This window comes from Papio anubis, unplaced genomic scaffold (assembly GCF_008728515.1).
Source record: "Papio anubis isolate 15944 unplaced genomic scaffold, Panubis1.0 scaffold117, whole genome shotgun sequence".
NCBI classification, from domain to species: domain Eukaryota; kingdom Metazoa; phylum Chordata; class Mammalia; order Primates; family Cercopithecidae; genus Papio; species Papio anubis.
In genome coordinates this window covers 199,806-215,023 of record NW_022160848.1, presented here as the reverse complement: position 1 = coordinate 215,023, position 15,218 = coordinate 199,806, and the positions used below count along the sequence as shown (strand labels likewise).

Genomic DNA, 15,218 nt, shown 5'->3' with positions numbered 1-15,218 from the left:
AGTAAAATAATTCATAACACATTTTGTGCACTGATGAGGAAAAGACAGTTCTGCCTTTATAAGGGATCTTCTTGGTGGAATTTGAGAACTCTTCAGTTAAATAGTATAATAAAACACATTAAAATTCTTTTAAATATCTAATTTTGTCTTCTAGGCTTTCCTTAAAGTTTCCCATGTCTCAATGGACTCCTGAATATAACGAGCTCTACACCTTAAAAGTGGATATGAAGAGTGAGATTCCTTCTGATGCACCAAAGACACAGGAGAGTCTGAAAGGGATCCTTTTGCATCCAGAGCCCATTGGGGCAGCCAAAAGTTTTCCTGCAGGAGTTGAGATGATTAATAGTAAAGTGGGGAATGAATTCTCTCACCTTTGTGATGATTCTCAAAAACAAGAGAAGGACATGAATGGTAACCAGCAAGAACAAGAAAAAAGTGTCGTTGTGAGGAAAAAACGCAAAAGCCAGCAGGCTGGCCCTTCGTATGTGCAGAATTGTGTTAAAGAAAACCAGGGAATATTAGGACTGAGGCAACACCTAGGAGCACCAAGTGATGAAGATAATGATTCCTCTTTTAGTGATTGTCTTTCTTCTCCTTCATCTAGTCTGCATTTTGGAGATTCTGATACTGTGACTTCAGATGAGGATAAAGAAGTCCCTGTAAGACATTCCCAGACCATTTTGAGTGCTAAAAGTAGAAGCCATAGTGCACGGTCTCATAAGTGGCCTCGGACTGAGACAGAATCTGTATCAGGATTGTTAATGAAAAGACCCTGTTTACATAGCAGTTCATTACGGAGACTTCCATGCAGAAAGAGATTTGTAAAAAATAATTCCTCACAGAGGACACAGAAACAAAAAGAAAGGATATTAATGCAGAGGAAGAAACGAGAAGTGTTAGCGCGAAGAAAATATGCCTTGCTACCTAGTTCTAGTAGTTCCAGTGAGAATGACCTCAGCAGCGAATCCTCTTCTAGCTCATCAACTGAAGGAGAAGAAGATTTGTTTGTTTCTGCCAGTGAAAACCACCAAAACAATTCAGCTGTTCCCTCAGGTAAAAATGTTTAAGCTGAGTAAAACATGGAACCGATTGCATTGTATATGTGCTTAATTTTTTGTTTGTGTCTTACTGATTTTATTTAAAATTACTATCAGGCTCTATTAACTTTTATTTTTAAGCCATATAAATTATCAATTGCAGTTTTAAACCATGACTCCAATGCTAAGATAAAAATTAAAAAAAATTTCTAGTGACAAAAATAAGTCAGAGTTTTTTGGGGGAATAGCCATTTATTCCTTTTTTTTTTTTTTTTCTGAAACAGAGTCTCACTCTGTCCCTCAGGCTGGAGTGCAGTGGCGCAATCTCGGCTCACTGCAACCTCCGCCTCCCGGGTTCAAGCAATTCTCTTGTCTCAGCCTCCCAGGTAGCCAGGATTACAGGCACCCACCACCATGCCCAGCTAATTTTTGTATTTTTAGTAGAGACAGGGTTTTACCATGTTGGCCAGGCTAGTCTTGACTCCTGACCTCAAATTATCTGCCTGCCTTGGCCTCCCAAAATGATGGGACTAGAAGCATGAGCCACCGCACCTAGCTTTATTTAGATACATTTTATACATATTAGATTATATTTTATATGTGTTCTTAATTTATGGTACGCATTTTTTTCCTTATGTTTCTTTAATATGCTTGACTTTTATTAATACTTTTTCAGCTCCCTGTATGATGGATTCAACCATAGTAAGAACAGTTCTAGTAACTAAAAGAGACTGGTTAATATTATTTTTTCTTTTTTTTTTGAGTCAGCATCTGGCTTTGTTGCTCAGGCTGGAGTACAGTGATGCAATCTTGGTTCACTGCAACCTTCACCTCCTGGGCTCAAGCCGTCCTCCCACCTCAGCCTCTCAAGTAGCTGGGACTATAGGCACACACCACCACACCTGGCTTATTTTTGTATTTTTTGTAGAGATGGGTTTTGTCAAGTTGCTCAGGCTGGTCTTGAACTCCTTAGCTCAGGCAATCCACCTGCCTTGACCTCTCAATATTTTTTCTTTAAGTGCTGTGTTCTTGTTGTTTGCTGTTATCATGTTCTTTATAGTTGAAAAATAATTTCAGGTATTTGAGTAATAACTTTTATTCTAATACTAGAACCCAGAGACTTTTAGTCCTGACAGTGCATACAATACATCAATTAAAATTGGATAGGGACTATTTCCTGTCAGTGCTCTTGCGCATATGTGCCCGTGCTCATGTGCACCGACACTCTCTCACACACACACAGTAAATGTGATATGTAGGTAGAATAAGTTTATTTGCAGACAGTCCTGAAATGTATGTTCCATATATACAGACCATCCTAAGATAATGCATCACTTTTACAGTTGTGATTTAAAGGGAGCTGTTGAAGTGAGCATTGAAGAGCTGTCTGAACTGAGGGAAAAGATTAATTTCTTGTGAAATTAGTGAATAGGGCAGTGGGCTTAGGGGGAGCTTTCTAAAGGGTTAGCTAGGTCATGGTTTCTAATACTAACATAAGCTTTCTCAGTTTTACCTTATGTCTTGCCTGTTAAGGTCAGGGCTTGCTAGTCTACTTTTGGATGTGCCATTTCTTCTTCTCTTCTTATTTATGAGTCCCTTCCTTTTCCACGAATTTCTTTCCTTTTTCATTTTCATTTTTCTATTTTTGCCAGAATCCTAAAACCAGTAACCTTGTTCTTAATCTTAGGCTTGGCCATGTTCAGATCAGTTTTAACCTACACAAATACTTTTTTGAGAAAAGTTCATTTTGATCATGTATAGCCAGCTGAGAAGAGTGTAGAATAACCATTCCCAGAGGTTTCCTGAAAATAAGGGAAATGAGGGGTTGTCTTGCTTAATTGTCACTTTTTTCTCAGGTGGTCAGAATGTGCACGTACTGGTTTTGGGAGCGAGAACAGCAGAGCTCAATTTGTGCTTGAAGTTAATGAGACAGGATGATTGATGTGGAGCAGAAGTTCTAAGGAGCTGATGTTTATAGGGGAATGAGAATATAGTAATTGAATGTCATTATCAGTGCCAGGGGTTCATATAGTCCCAAGTATTAAAGAGAAGTCCAAATTTAATGCATTTAAAAATCTTATTTAATAATTATTGTAGCAAGTTTTTTTTTTTACTGCCTTTCTTGGAAGGATTACATTATTTTAATTACATTATTTTCAGACATTACCCTCAAACATTAGAAACAGAAATCCAAAATGTTGAAACCAAGAACACCCAGTGTTTTCTGGTTTCTAGACAAGTGATTTCTGTAAACTATTTTTTTAAAAAAATAATGATTTAATAATATTCACATGATATGGAATTTTAAAAGTATCTAGTAAGTTTAAAATAGAAGATAAAAGGTTATCTGTTCTTCATATCCTCCAGTCTTACTATTACCCAGAAGTAATCACTATTAGTAGTTTCTTATCTCCCTTAGAAAATGTGAAAGCCTATTCAAGGATAAATAATGTGACTCTTTTTATATCACCATGTATAGTTATCTCATTCTTTTTGACATTTGCGTAGTATTCCCTTTGTATGGCTGTTCCATAATGTATTTAATCAGCTTTTGGCAGTGAATATTTGCTGCATTGAGCAAACTTGAGCTTGCATTTTGTACACCTATGTAAGTGTATCTTAAGGAATAATTTCTAAAAGTGTTTCAGAGGGTATATGCATTGAAAGTGTTGTTAGCTATTGTTACCAGAATGCCCTCCAAGAAGTTTGCATTAAATTCCTCAATGCTAATATCATGCTGGTAATAAAAATACCTAACACTGGTTGAGTGCTTACTCTGTGCTAGTAATGTTCTATTTTATGTGTATTCTCATTGAATCCTTCCAGTACTCATATGAGATGGATTCCATTATCGTCACACTCATATTACAGATGAAACATTTGGAAAATCAGTTTGGAATGATTTTTAAAAAACTATTTTCAGAATAGTTAAACTGAAATATTAATGGGACTTAACTTGATTGTCAAGAAATCTCAACTCTTTCAAATAATTAACTTCCTTAGATTCTTAGGAGATAGGTTATTTCCTAGTCATATTTTGAGTGATTCAAATAAAGTGATTTGGCAAAAAGTCTTAGGTAATTCAAATGGTAGAACTAGAACTTGAACTCAGGCTTTCTGGATAGAGTTGTAATGTCTGAACTTTTAATTTGACTTATTTACTAAATGTTGATATGATTTGTATGGATGATTGGGTATTAGTTAGTCTGGAGCTTCTGGGACAACTTTTTCTTACAATGTGCATTTATTAATCCATTCTCACACTGCTAATAAAGACATACCTGAGACTGGGTAATTTTTAAAGGAAAAGGGTTCCACATGGCTGGGGAGGCCTCCCGGTTATGGCAGAAGGTGAATGAGGAGCAAAGTCACGTCTTACATGGCAGCAGGCAAGAGAGAGCTTGTGCAGGGGAACTCCCATTTATAAAACCATCAGATCTCATGAGACTTACTAACTACCATGAGAACATGGTATGTGGAAAATTGCCTACCTGAATTATGTCCATCTGGCCTCGTCCATGACACATGGGGATTATTACAAGTCAGGGTGAGATTTGGGTAGGGATACAGCCAGACCATATCATTCTGCCCCAGCCCCTCCCAAATCCCATGTCCTCACATTTCAAAACCAATCATGCCTTCCCAACAGTCCCCTGAAGTCTTAACTCATTTCAGTATTAACTCAGAAGTCCACAGTCCAAAGTCTCATCTGAGACAAGGCAAGTCCCTTCTGCCTATGAGCCTGTAAAATTAGAAGCAAGTTAGTTCCTAGATACAATGATGGTACAGGCATTGGGTAGTTATACCTGTTAACATTTAGTTCCACATAACTTATGCAAATTTCTGTAGCTGGCTTGAATTTCTCCCCCAGAAAATGGGTTTTTCTTTTTTATCATATTGTCAGTCTGCAAATTTTAATTTTGTGCTCTTCTTCCTCTGGAATGCTTTGCTCTTAGAAATTACTTCTGCCAGATACCCTAAATCATCTCTGTCAAGTTCAAGGTTCCACAGACCTCTAAGGCAGAGGCAAAATGCTGCCAGTCTCTTTGCATAGCAAGAGTGACCCATTTATTCCAGTTCCCAAGAAGTTCCTTGTCTTCATCTGAGGCTACCTCAGCCTGGACTTTATTGTCCGTATCACTATCAGCATTTTGGTCAAAGCCATTCAACAAGTCTCTAGGAAGTTCCGAACTTTCCCATATCTTCCTATCTTCTTTGGAGCTCTCCAAACTTTTCCAAACTCTGCCAGTTACCCAGTTCCAAAGTTGCTTCCACATTTTCAGATATCTTTACAGCAGTGGTCCACTCTGTTAGTACCAATTTACTGTATTAGTTCATTCTTATGTTGCTAATAAAGACATACCCGAGACTGAGTAATTCGTTCTGATTATTTTTTTGAGACAGTCTTACTCTGTGGCCCAGGCTGGAGTGCAGTGGTATAATCTGGGCTCACTGTAACCTCCACCTCTTGGGTTAAAGTGACTTTCCTGCCTCAGCCTCCCGAGTAGCTGGGATGACAGGTGTGCGCCACCACGCCTGGCTAATTTTTGTATTTTTAGTAGAGACTGGGTTTCACCATGATGGCTGGGCTGGTCTCGAACTCCTGGCCTCAAGAGAACCACTGCCCACCTCAGCCTCCCAAAAGACTGGAATTACAGGTGTGAGCCACCACACCCAACCAAGACTGTGTGATTTATAAAGGAAAGAGGTTTAATTGACTTACAATTCCACATGGCGGGGCAGGCCTCACAATCATGGCAGAAGGTGAATGAGGAGCAAAGTCACATTTTACATGGCAGCAGGTGAGAGAGAGCTTGTGCAGGGGAACTCGCATTTATAAAATCATCAGATCTCATGAGACTTGTTCACTACCATGAGAACATGGTATGTGGGAAAATTGCCCCCATGATTCAGTTTTCTCCACCTGGCCCCTTCTTGGCATGTGGGCATTATTACAGTTCAAGGTGAGATTTGGGTGGGGATACAGCCAAACCATATTGGTGCATCAATATTTATTGGCTATTGGGAAATAAACTGATGGAAGAATGTTCTACATTTTAAGTATTTTGTAATATCTTAAAACACTCCAAGGCACAACAGTTGTATATAATTAACTGACTTTACATCATCAGTTTATTTGTGGTTCTTTTTGGTTTGGTTTTGTTTGCTTTTTGAGACAGAGCCTTGTCTGTTGCCCAGGTTGGAGTGCAGTGGCTCAATTACGACTTGCTGCAGCCTCAACCTCCCTGGGCTCAGGTGATGCTCCCACCTCAGCCTCCTTAGTAGCTGGGACAGCAGCAGGTGTGTGCAACCACACATGACTAATTTTTTTTTTTTTTTGTAGAGACAGGGTTTTGTCATGTGGCCCAGGCTGATCTCAAACTCCTGGGCTTAAGTGATCTGCCTGTCTCGGCCTCCCAAAGTGCTGGATTATAGGTGTGAGCCACTGCACATAACCAGTTTATTGATTATAATCAGCAGATTTCTGGAAAATATTCCCTTTTTGGTGTCCCATTATTAATTGGCTTTTAACTTTAACTCTTTATTTTTTATTATTTTAACTTTATTTCTATACATAACTTTCTTTATAGAAAGCCGAAGTGATATGTTACTTGGGCTATTAGCAAGCCTGTTGGACATTGAGTTTTTCCCAGTTGCCAGTGAGGCTGATAATTTATACATTCTGTTTTGTTCCTATAATATTTGTCAAGAACTTCAGATATTTAAAATAACCTAACAGAAGCTAGGTTTGAGAATGGGTGTTAACTTTAGTAATGTATTTCTAGGATCTATTCAGAGAACCTTACTGGAAGTAATTAACATTTAGTAGCACTAAAACCTTGGGTTTCCCAATTAATTGTGGATATGAGGACTTCCTGATACTTTATTAACTTTAAAATTAATAGGTATTGTAGATTATATCTCCTTCAGTCTTGAAGGAAATGTAAATGTCAAATATGCTCCTAAATAAGAGAGCTTAAGTCAGTCCCATTTTACTACTGAGGAGAAAAAGAAGTTTTGTCTATCTTGCTTTGAAATATGAAGTTTTAAGGCTGTTGTTAAAATAGTCATATGTCTTATTACCTTATTTACATATAAAATATTGAAAAAATGTTAATTTAGAATTAGTGATTATTACGCACCCTTCCTGAAAATAATTTTATCCACACAAGCATCATAGACATTGACGTCTTGGTAATTGCTAGAACCATTTTTTAAGTCATCACAATTTGTGAGAGCATAGGATCCTCATCTGCTTTGTGTGAGATACGGCACTTACTGACTCCATGAGTGATGCATCACTAGAAACTTTGTCTCAAACTACAGATGTCATTTTACCTTATATTGGGCCTTAAAAAATTATCCAGTAGCTGTATATATATGTTTACCATGTGTAGTCCATACTGTATTGACTTTTTAAGCTTTTTTAAAAGTTTGCTTAAAAAGATAACCCTTGGAATTGTAGAGTCCCAGGATCAGGAATTATATCTAAAGCTGTGAATACTTCTGTCCCTCTTTTTGAAAAATAGCATTGATTGAGTTATTTTTTTTTGGTTTTATGATTTTATTTGGGAACTTTTAGACATATACAAAAACAGAAATATGCAATGAACTCCCCCATATACTCATTATCTCGCTTCAGTTGTTGACATTCCACCATTCTTATTTCATTTCTAACCCCTCTTTTTTTTTTCCTGGAGAGTTTCAGAACAATTGTAGATATCATTTTACTCACAGAGACTTCAACACACATGGTTTAATTCTATTTTATATATGGCATCGTTTCTGTAAACTGATAGTTAGGTCTAAAAGCTTGATTAGGTTCAAGTTTAGTCCTGGCAGTACTTTGTTGGTGATACTATGTGCTGTCTGTTGCGTCACATATTGAGCTTGATCAGAGGGTTCAGGTGTCATTCTGATCCTTCCATTATAAAGTTCCCCTTCACTGTTTTCTGTAATGTTTTTTAGCAGTTATTAATGGTCTTGCCCAGATTCATTATATTAGGGGTTGCAAAATACTGATTTTTTTTTTTTTTTTGAGATGGAGTTTCGCTTTTGTTGCCCAGGCTGGAGTGCAAAGATGTGATCTCAGCTCACCGCAACCTCTCTCCCCCCGGTTCGAGTGATTCCCCTGCCTCTACCTCCCGAGTAGCTGGGATTACAGGCTTATGCTACCATACTTGGCTAATTTTGTATTTTTAGTAGAGATGAGGTTTCTCCATGTTGGTCATGCTGGTCTCAAACTCCTAACCTCAGGTGATATGCGTGCCTCGGCCTCCCAAAGTTCTGTGATTACAGGCGTGAGCCACCACTCCCAGCCTTGATATTCTAATTCTATCACTTTGCTTAAGTTTATTATCTGAGATTCTTCTATGAAGGAAGAACACTTCGTTCATAAGCTAATTGGTTATTCTGAAATTCTGTTCATACAGGAAAGGCGAGATGAATGCTTGATTTTCTTCCTTCATTTACCACTTCTCAGAATGACTTGGTATTCTAGCAGCATCCAAAGAGGTGTTTTTGGTTTTCAGTATCATGAATGCATGAATTTTAGTATATTTGATGGATTTCAGTTTGTTGCAGTCTTTTTATATTTTTTAAAATGATTTCATCTTTGGCCATTGGGAACATCTTCAGACTGGGTCATTGTCCTTTTGATGTCATCCTAGTGGTCTTTGATAACTTCCCTACTCTCTGGTATATCAGATTGGTGCAGATTAATCTATAGTTCCTGCCGCAGACCTAGAAACAGCTGTTCCTTTAAGAACTCCTGACTTTTTTTTTTTTGGAGACAGAGTCTTGTTCTTTCGCCAGACTGGAGTGCAGTGATGTGATCTTGGCTCACTGCAACCTCCGCCTCCTGGGTTTAAGTGATTCCCCTGCCTCGGTCTCCTGGGTAGCTGGGACTACAGGCGCGCACCACCATACCTGGCTAACTTTTTGTATTTTAGTAGAGATGGGGTTTTACCGTGTTGGCCAGCACGGTCTCGATCTCCTGACCTCATGATCCGCCTGTCTCAGCTTCCTCAAGTGCTGGGATTACAGGTGTGAGCCACCGCACCTGGCCCGATTTTCTTTTATTGGGAGGTGATAGAGACTAAAGTCTGGGAATTAAGGTGTTTTTTGTTCTACTGGGTTGCCAATGCTTTTGGCTTTTTTGAATTTAACCTATTTTTTTTTTTTTTTTAAAGGGACAAGGTCTCACTCTGTCGCCTAGGCTGCAGAGCAGTGGTGCACTCATAGCTTTCTGCAGCCTTGACCTCCTGGGCTCGAGTGATCCTCCTTCCTCAGCCTTCTGAGTACTTGGGACGACAACACATGCTGTCTTGCTCCACTAATTTTTCAATTCTATTTTAATTTTTTTTTTAGAGATGAGATCTTCTTACATTGCCCAGTGTGGTCTCAACTTCCTGGCCTCAACTTATCCTCCTATCTTAGCCTCCTCATTTGCTGGGATTACAGGTGTGGTGTGAACCACCATGCCTAGCACATTTTGACTGTTTTAACAAAGCTAGGAATGTAAAGATTTAGAAAAAAATAAATCTTTAAGTGAATATTTCCACTATAAGTTTAGGATTAGGGTTTTTATGTAAGTTGTTGTTTTATATTTGTATTCTTATGCTGAAAACTCTGATTCTTAATAATATTAACCATTGCTTATTTGCCTTATCCTGTATATAACATAAATACATACACATAAGTGAACTAGTTTCAACATAAAAATTACTTTTAATGGCAAAACTGCCCTTGCTTTTTCACCAACCTAATATAGTAGTTCTAATTAATACAGTTTAAGTATTTTGTTTTGTATAGTGCCTTTTTGCCCTTGGCCAGTTTTCTGTGTGGTTGTGCCACCAATTTCACATGCATTTAGGTTCATTTATTTCAGGGTTGGCTTTTTAAAGGATATTTTTAAAAAAATTTAATTTTGCTTTTTAAATTATGTAAAACATTTAGCTGGCTTCAGAGGCAAAACTTTAAAACAAGATATACTCAGGTCTTTAGTTTTGGTTAATTCTTTCATTTTTTTTTCTTCAAAAATAAACTCAAAATATGACCCCCTTCTCTTACTCAAAAGTGTCTCTTGCTTTTTTCACTTAATATATACTGTTGTTGGGGTATACAGAGATACTGTAGAGGAATGAAAGTATGTGTCTCTGTATGTGTCATTTCTTTTTATTCCTTTTGTTGTTAAGCTTCATCATACTGCCTTGGATGGTTGTACCAGTGTATTCAACCAGTCTCCTATTGATGAACAGTTTGCAGACTTTTTTTTTTTTTTTTTTAAATATAAATAGCATTGCAATAAACAGCTTTTTTTGACCCGGTGTGGTGGCTCCCACCTTTAATCCCAGAACTTTGGGAGGCCAAGGCAGGTGGATCATGAGGTCAGAAGTTCAAGACCAGTCTGACCAACATGGTGAAACTCCGTCTCTACTAAAAATACAAAAGTTAGCCGGGCGTAGTGGCTGCGCCTGTAATCTCAGCTACTCAGGAGGCTGAGGCAGGAGAATTGCTTGAACCCAGAAGGTGGAGGTTGCAGTGAGCCGAGATCTAGAGATTGTGCCACTGCATTCCAGCCTGGGTGACAAGAGTGGGACTCCGTCTCAAAAAAAAAAAAAAATTCCTGCAATAAATAGCTTTTTGTATATGTCATTTCATATTTTTTTTGCCAGTGTGTCTTTGGGATAGAATTATAGAAGGCAGTTGTTGAATAAAGGACACATGCATATGTTATTTTGTAAGATATGGCCACATTTTTCTCCATGGTGATTGTAACAGGCAAGGATGCCTGTTTTCTCAAAAATCTTTCCAACAGAATATGTTGTCAGATTTTAGGGGGTTTTTGGTCCATCTGATAGCTGAGGAATAGTATGTCAGTACATTTTAAATTTGTATTTCTTTTATTTTTTAAAATGTGTAATGTGTATCTTTTCATATGTTTTAAAAACCTTAGGTCATTTGCATTTCTTTTCCTGTGTTCAGTCTGTTCATATTTTTTTGTTTTTATTTTTTGCCTGTTTTGATATCAGGATGTTAGTCTTCATTCTTCTGTCCATTTTTAGAAGCTTTTTATATATTAGCTATATAAATCCTATATAATACACACATTTTTCACAAATTAATTATGGTGTCTTGACTTACATACTTTTTATGCCAATTTTTTTTTCTTTTTTTTCTTTTCTTGAGACAGGATCTCACTCTGTCACCCAGGTTGGAGTATAGTGTTGCTTTCTCGGCTCACTGCAACCTCAGCCTCCCACGCTTAAGCGATCCTCTCACCTCAGCCTGCTGAGTAGCTGGGACCACAAGTGCACACCCCCACGCCCGGCTAATTTTTGTAATTTTTTTGTAGGGACGGGATTTTGCAATGTTGCCCAGGCTGGTCTTGAACTTCTGAACTCAAGTGATCCACCTGCTCGACCTCCCAGGGTGCTGGGATTATAGGCGTGAGCCACCATGCCTGGCCGACATTTTTTTCCACAAGTCATATTTATCAACTTTTATTCTTACTGCTTCTGGATTTTGAGTCGTAATTAGGAATACTTTTTCCACTCCAAAGTTGTAGCAAAATTAGCCCATTTTCCCCCAGTCCTTGTACTTAATTCATTTTTAACATTTAGAGCATAGATCCATTTGGTGTTTATTCTTATGTATAATATGAAAAATGGACCCAATTTTTTTTTCATGTGACTATCCATTTGTCCCCAATCCGGTCATTAGCATCTTTTTCCTGTTGATTTGAAATATGCTACTTTTGTCACATGTTAAATTTTCCATATGCATTTGGGCCTTTTTATGGAGTTTTTACTCTGTCTTATTGCTCTGTCTGTCCATGTACAGGAAGAACACTCTTTTAATTATAGAATCTTTAATGTTTTCCTAGATACTGTTGTTTGTTTATTCTTCCAAGTGAACTTTATAATCAGTTTGTTTACATGGAGGTGATTGGGGGTGGGGAGGTCTAGGATGGTGTTTTTATTGGGATTGCATTTGTAGATTATATTACAGAGAGTTGACATCCTCCTATTCCAGAATATGGAATGTTTTTTCATTTGTTGATGTCTAGTTTTGTATCTTGCAGAGAGTGTTTTATGTTTTTTAAAAATTATTGAGGTATACTTAACCACTATAAAATTCATTCATTTAAAGTGTACAATTTGGTAATTTGTTTTTTTTTTGAGACAGGGTCTCACTTTGTTGCCCATGCTGTAGTGCAGTGGTGCGATATTCCACTCACTACAACCTCCACTTCCAGGGTTCAAGTGATTTTCCCACCTCAGCCTTCCAAGTAGCTGGGACTATATAGGTACATGCCACCACACCCAGCTAATTTTTGTATTATTTGGTAGAGACGGGGTTTCACCATGTTGGTCAGACTGGTCTTGAACTCCTGACCTCAGGTGATCTGCCTGCCTTGGCCTCCCAAAGTGCTGGGATTGCAGATGAAAGCCACCACACCCAGCCCAATTCAGTAATTTTTAAAAGTATATTTAGAGCTGTGCAGTAATGACCATAATACAGTTTTACAATATGTTTATCAATCCCAGAAGATCCCTCCTGCTTTCTTGCTGTCAGTCTCTGTTCCTACTTTCATTCCTCTCAACCTCTAATTTGCTGTATCTATAGATTTGCCTTTTGTGGGCATTTCATATAAATGAAATCATATAATATATGGTCTTTACTGTCTGGCTTCTTTTACTTAGCATAATTTTTTTTTTTTTTTTTTTGAGGCAGGTCTTGCTCTGTTGCCCAAGCTGGAGTGCAGTGGTGATCATAGCTCACTGCAAACTCTGCTTCTCAGACTCAAGCAATCCTCCCATCTCAGCCTCCCGAGTAGCTAGGACTACAGGTGCATGTCACCATGTCTGGCTAATTTTTGTATTTTTTTGTAGAGACAAGGTTTCTCCATGTTGTCCAGCCTGGTCTCCGACTCCTGGGTTCAAGCAATCCACCTGCCTTGGCCTCCCAGAGTGCTTGGATTACAGACATGAGCCACTGGGCCCAGCCTAAGTTAGCATAATTTTTTAAGGAGGTTAATCCATGTTGTAGCAGGTATCAGTAATTAGTTTTTATTTTATTAGTTATAGCATTCTGTTGTATAGATATACCACATTTTGTTTATCTAGTTGTCAGTGATGGCATGTTTTTTTGTTTGTTTTTTGTTTTTTGAGATGGAATCTCGTTTTGTCACCCAGGCTGGAGTTCAGTGGTGTGATCTCAGCTCACTGCAACCTCCACCTCCCGGGTTCACATGATTCTCTGCCTCAGCCTCCTGAGTAACTGGGATTACAGGTGCATACCACCATGCCCAGCTATTTTTTTTTGTATTTTTAGAAGAGACGGGGTTTCACTATGTTGGCCAGACTTGTCTTGAACTCCTGACCTTATGATCTGCCCACCTTGGCCTCCCAAAGTGTTGGGATTACAGGCATGAGCCACTGCCCCTGGCTGGAATTGTTTAAGTGATTTATTCCCTGGCTGGGCTCTGGTCCTACTTGTGTTTCTGTACTGCCATTAGTCATGAAGATGAGATACACATGACATCTATAAGGCTAGTGAGCAGGCTCCTCTAGGTAGGTAGAAGTCAAGGGCGTTTTGAATTGTTTCCGGTATTTGCTATTGTGAAAATGCTGCAGTGAACATTTGGGTACAAATCTTTGTGTATCTATATGTTTTCATTTCTGTTGGAAAGATACCAACAGAGGAGTCCCAAAGTGGAGTCAGTTGCTATAACTTCAGTAACTTTAATTGTGACTATAAAAGACAGGAGCAGTGGCAAAAGCATCTGGTAGCATGAAAATGCTTTTGATAGTAATTACACGCCCACATGTTTAGTAGGTATGGTAACATGATGTCATTTATGAAAAGAATGTGAGCTTTAGAATTGGAATTAGCTTTGAATTTTAAGTGTTGCTTATTGTTTGCTTGTAAGTCACTTAAACTTTCTAAGCTTCAGTTTCTTGATGGGGCTAGACATGCATAATACTATATATGGCACAAAGTTTGTGCTCACAGATTGGAAACTATCTTTTTTTTTCTTTTTTTTTTGAGACAGAGTTTTGCTTTGCCGCCCAGGCTGGAGGGCAATGGCGCAATCTTGGCTCACTGCAGCCTCCACTTCCCGGGTTCAAGTCTCAGCCTCACGAGTAGCTGGGATTAGAGGCACACGTCACCATGCCCAGCTCATTTTTGTATTATTAATAGAGACGGGGTTTTTCCATGTTGGCCAGACTGGTCTCAAAACTCCTGACCTCAGGTGATCCACCTGCCTCGGCCTCCTAAAGTGCTCGGATTACAGGCATGAGCTACCACGCCTGGCCATGGAGACTCTTCTTACTGTTAGCATCATTCCAGTCTTAAGGCACAGAGGGACTAAGGTGATCAGTGAGTATAGTGGCTAACATTGCTTATTGCTGATGCCAAGAGAATCTGTGCTCTCTTACCAGGAAATAGAAATGGACTTTGAGGAGTTCATAAAGAACTCTCACAGAGAAACATTGGTTTTTTTTTGTTTTGTTTTTTGTTTTTTGAGACAGAGTCTCGCTCTGTCGCCCAGGCTGGAGTGCAGTGGCCGGATCTCAGCTCACTGCAAGCTCCACCTCCCGGGTTCACGCCATTCTCCTGCCTCAGCCTCCCGAGTAGCTGGGACTACAGGCGCCCGCCACATCGTCCGGCTAGTTTTTTTGTATTTTTTTTAGTAGAGACGGGGTTTCACTGTGTTAGCCAGGATGGTCTCGATCTCCTGACCTCGTGATCCGCCCGTCTCGGCCTCCCAAAGTGCTGGGATTACAGGCTTGAGCCACCGCGCCCGGCCGTGTTTTTGTTATCGTTGTGATACTACTCATATTCTTTCTAGTCTGGTAGCCAGAGAAATATGTTATTTTTCTCATGATGTTTTAAAAGCTATAAACAACCTAATCTTAAAAAACAAACAATTCAAAGAAAATCACCTACAGTCCTACCACTATCTTAGCTATACTCGTTTTTTGTCCTTTAGTATTTCTAAATGTAAAAGATAAAATGAGAGTAAAATTGACCCAATAAGAAATGACTTATTCTCCTGATTTTCTTTTAAGCTGTGCTATTTAATAACATTAACTTCATAATTTTAGAAATGTTTCCCTTTTTAAAATTTTGGTTTAAATAACTGTTATCCTAGAAAACACTAGATTGTAG

General features: G+C 38.6%; 1 protein-coding gene across 8 annotated transcripts in view; it reads left to right on the top strand.

Moving 5' to 3' along the window:
- Nucleotides 1-15,218, top strand: part of LOC101025632 (E3 ubiquitin-protein ligase Arkadia) — an 80,710-nt gene that overhangs the window by 12,746 nt on the left and 52,746 nt on the right. For all 8 annotated transcript variants that reach the window (XM_031661256.1, XM_031661254.1, XM_031661251.1 and 5 more), the window contains exon 2: nucleotides 155-1,053. In XM_031661256.1, coding sequence (XP_031517116.1) covers nucleotides 174-1,053 — 880 coding nt within the window. In that variant the 5' untranslated portion in view covers nucleotides 155-173. The remainder of the gene's footprint in view (nucleotides 1-154; nucleotides 1,054-15,218) is intronic.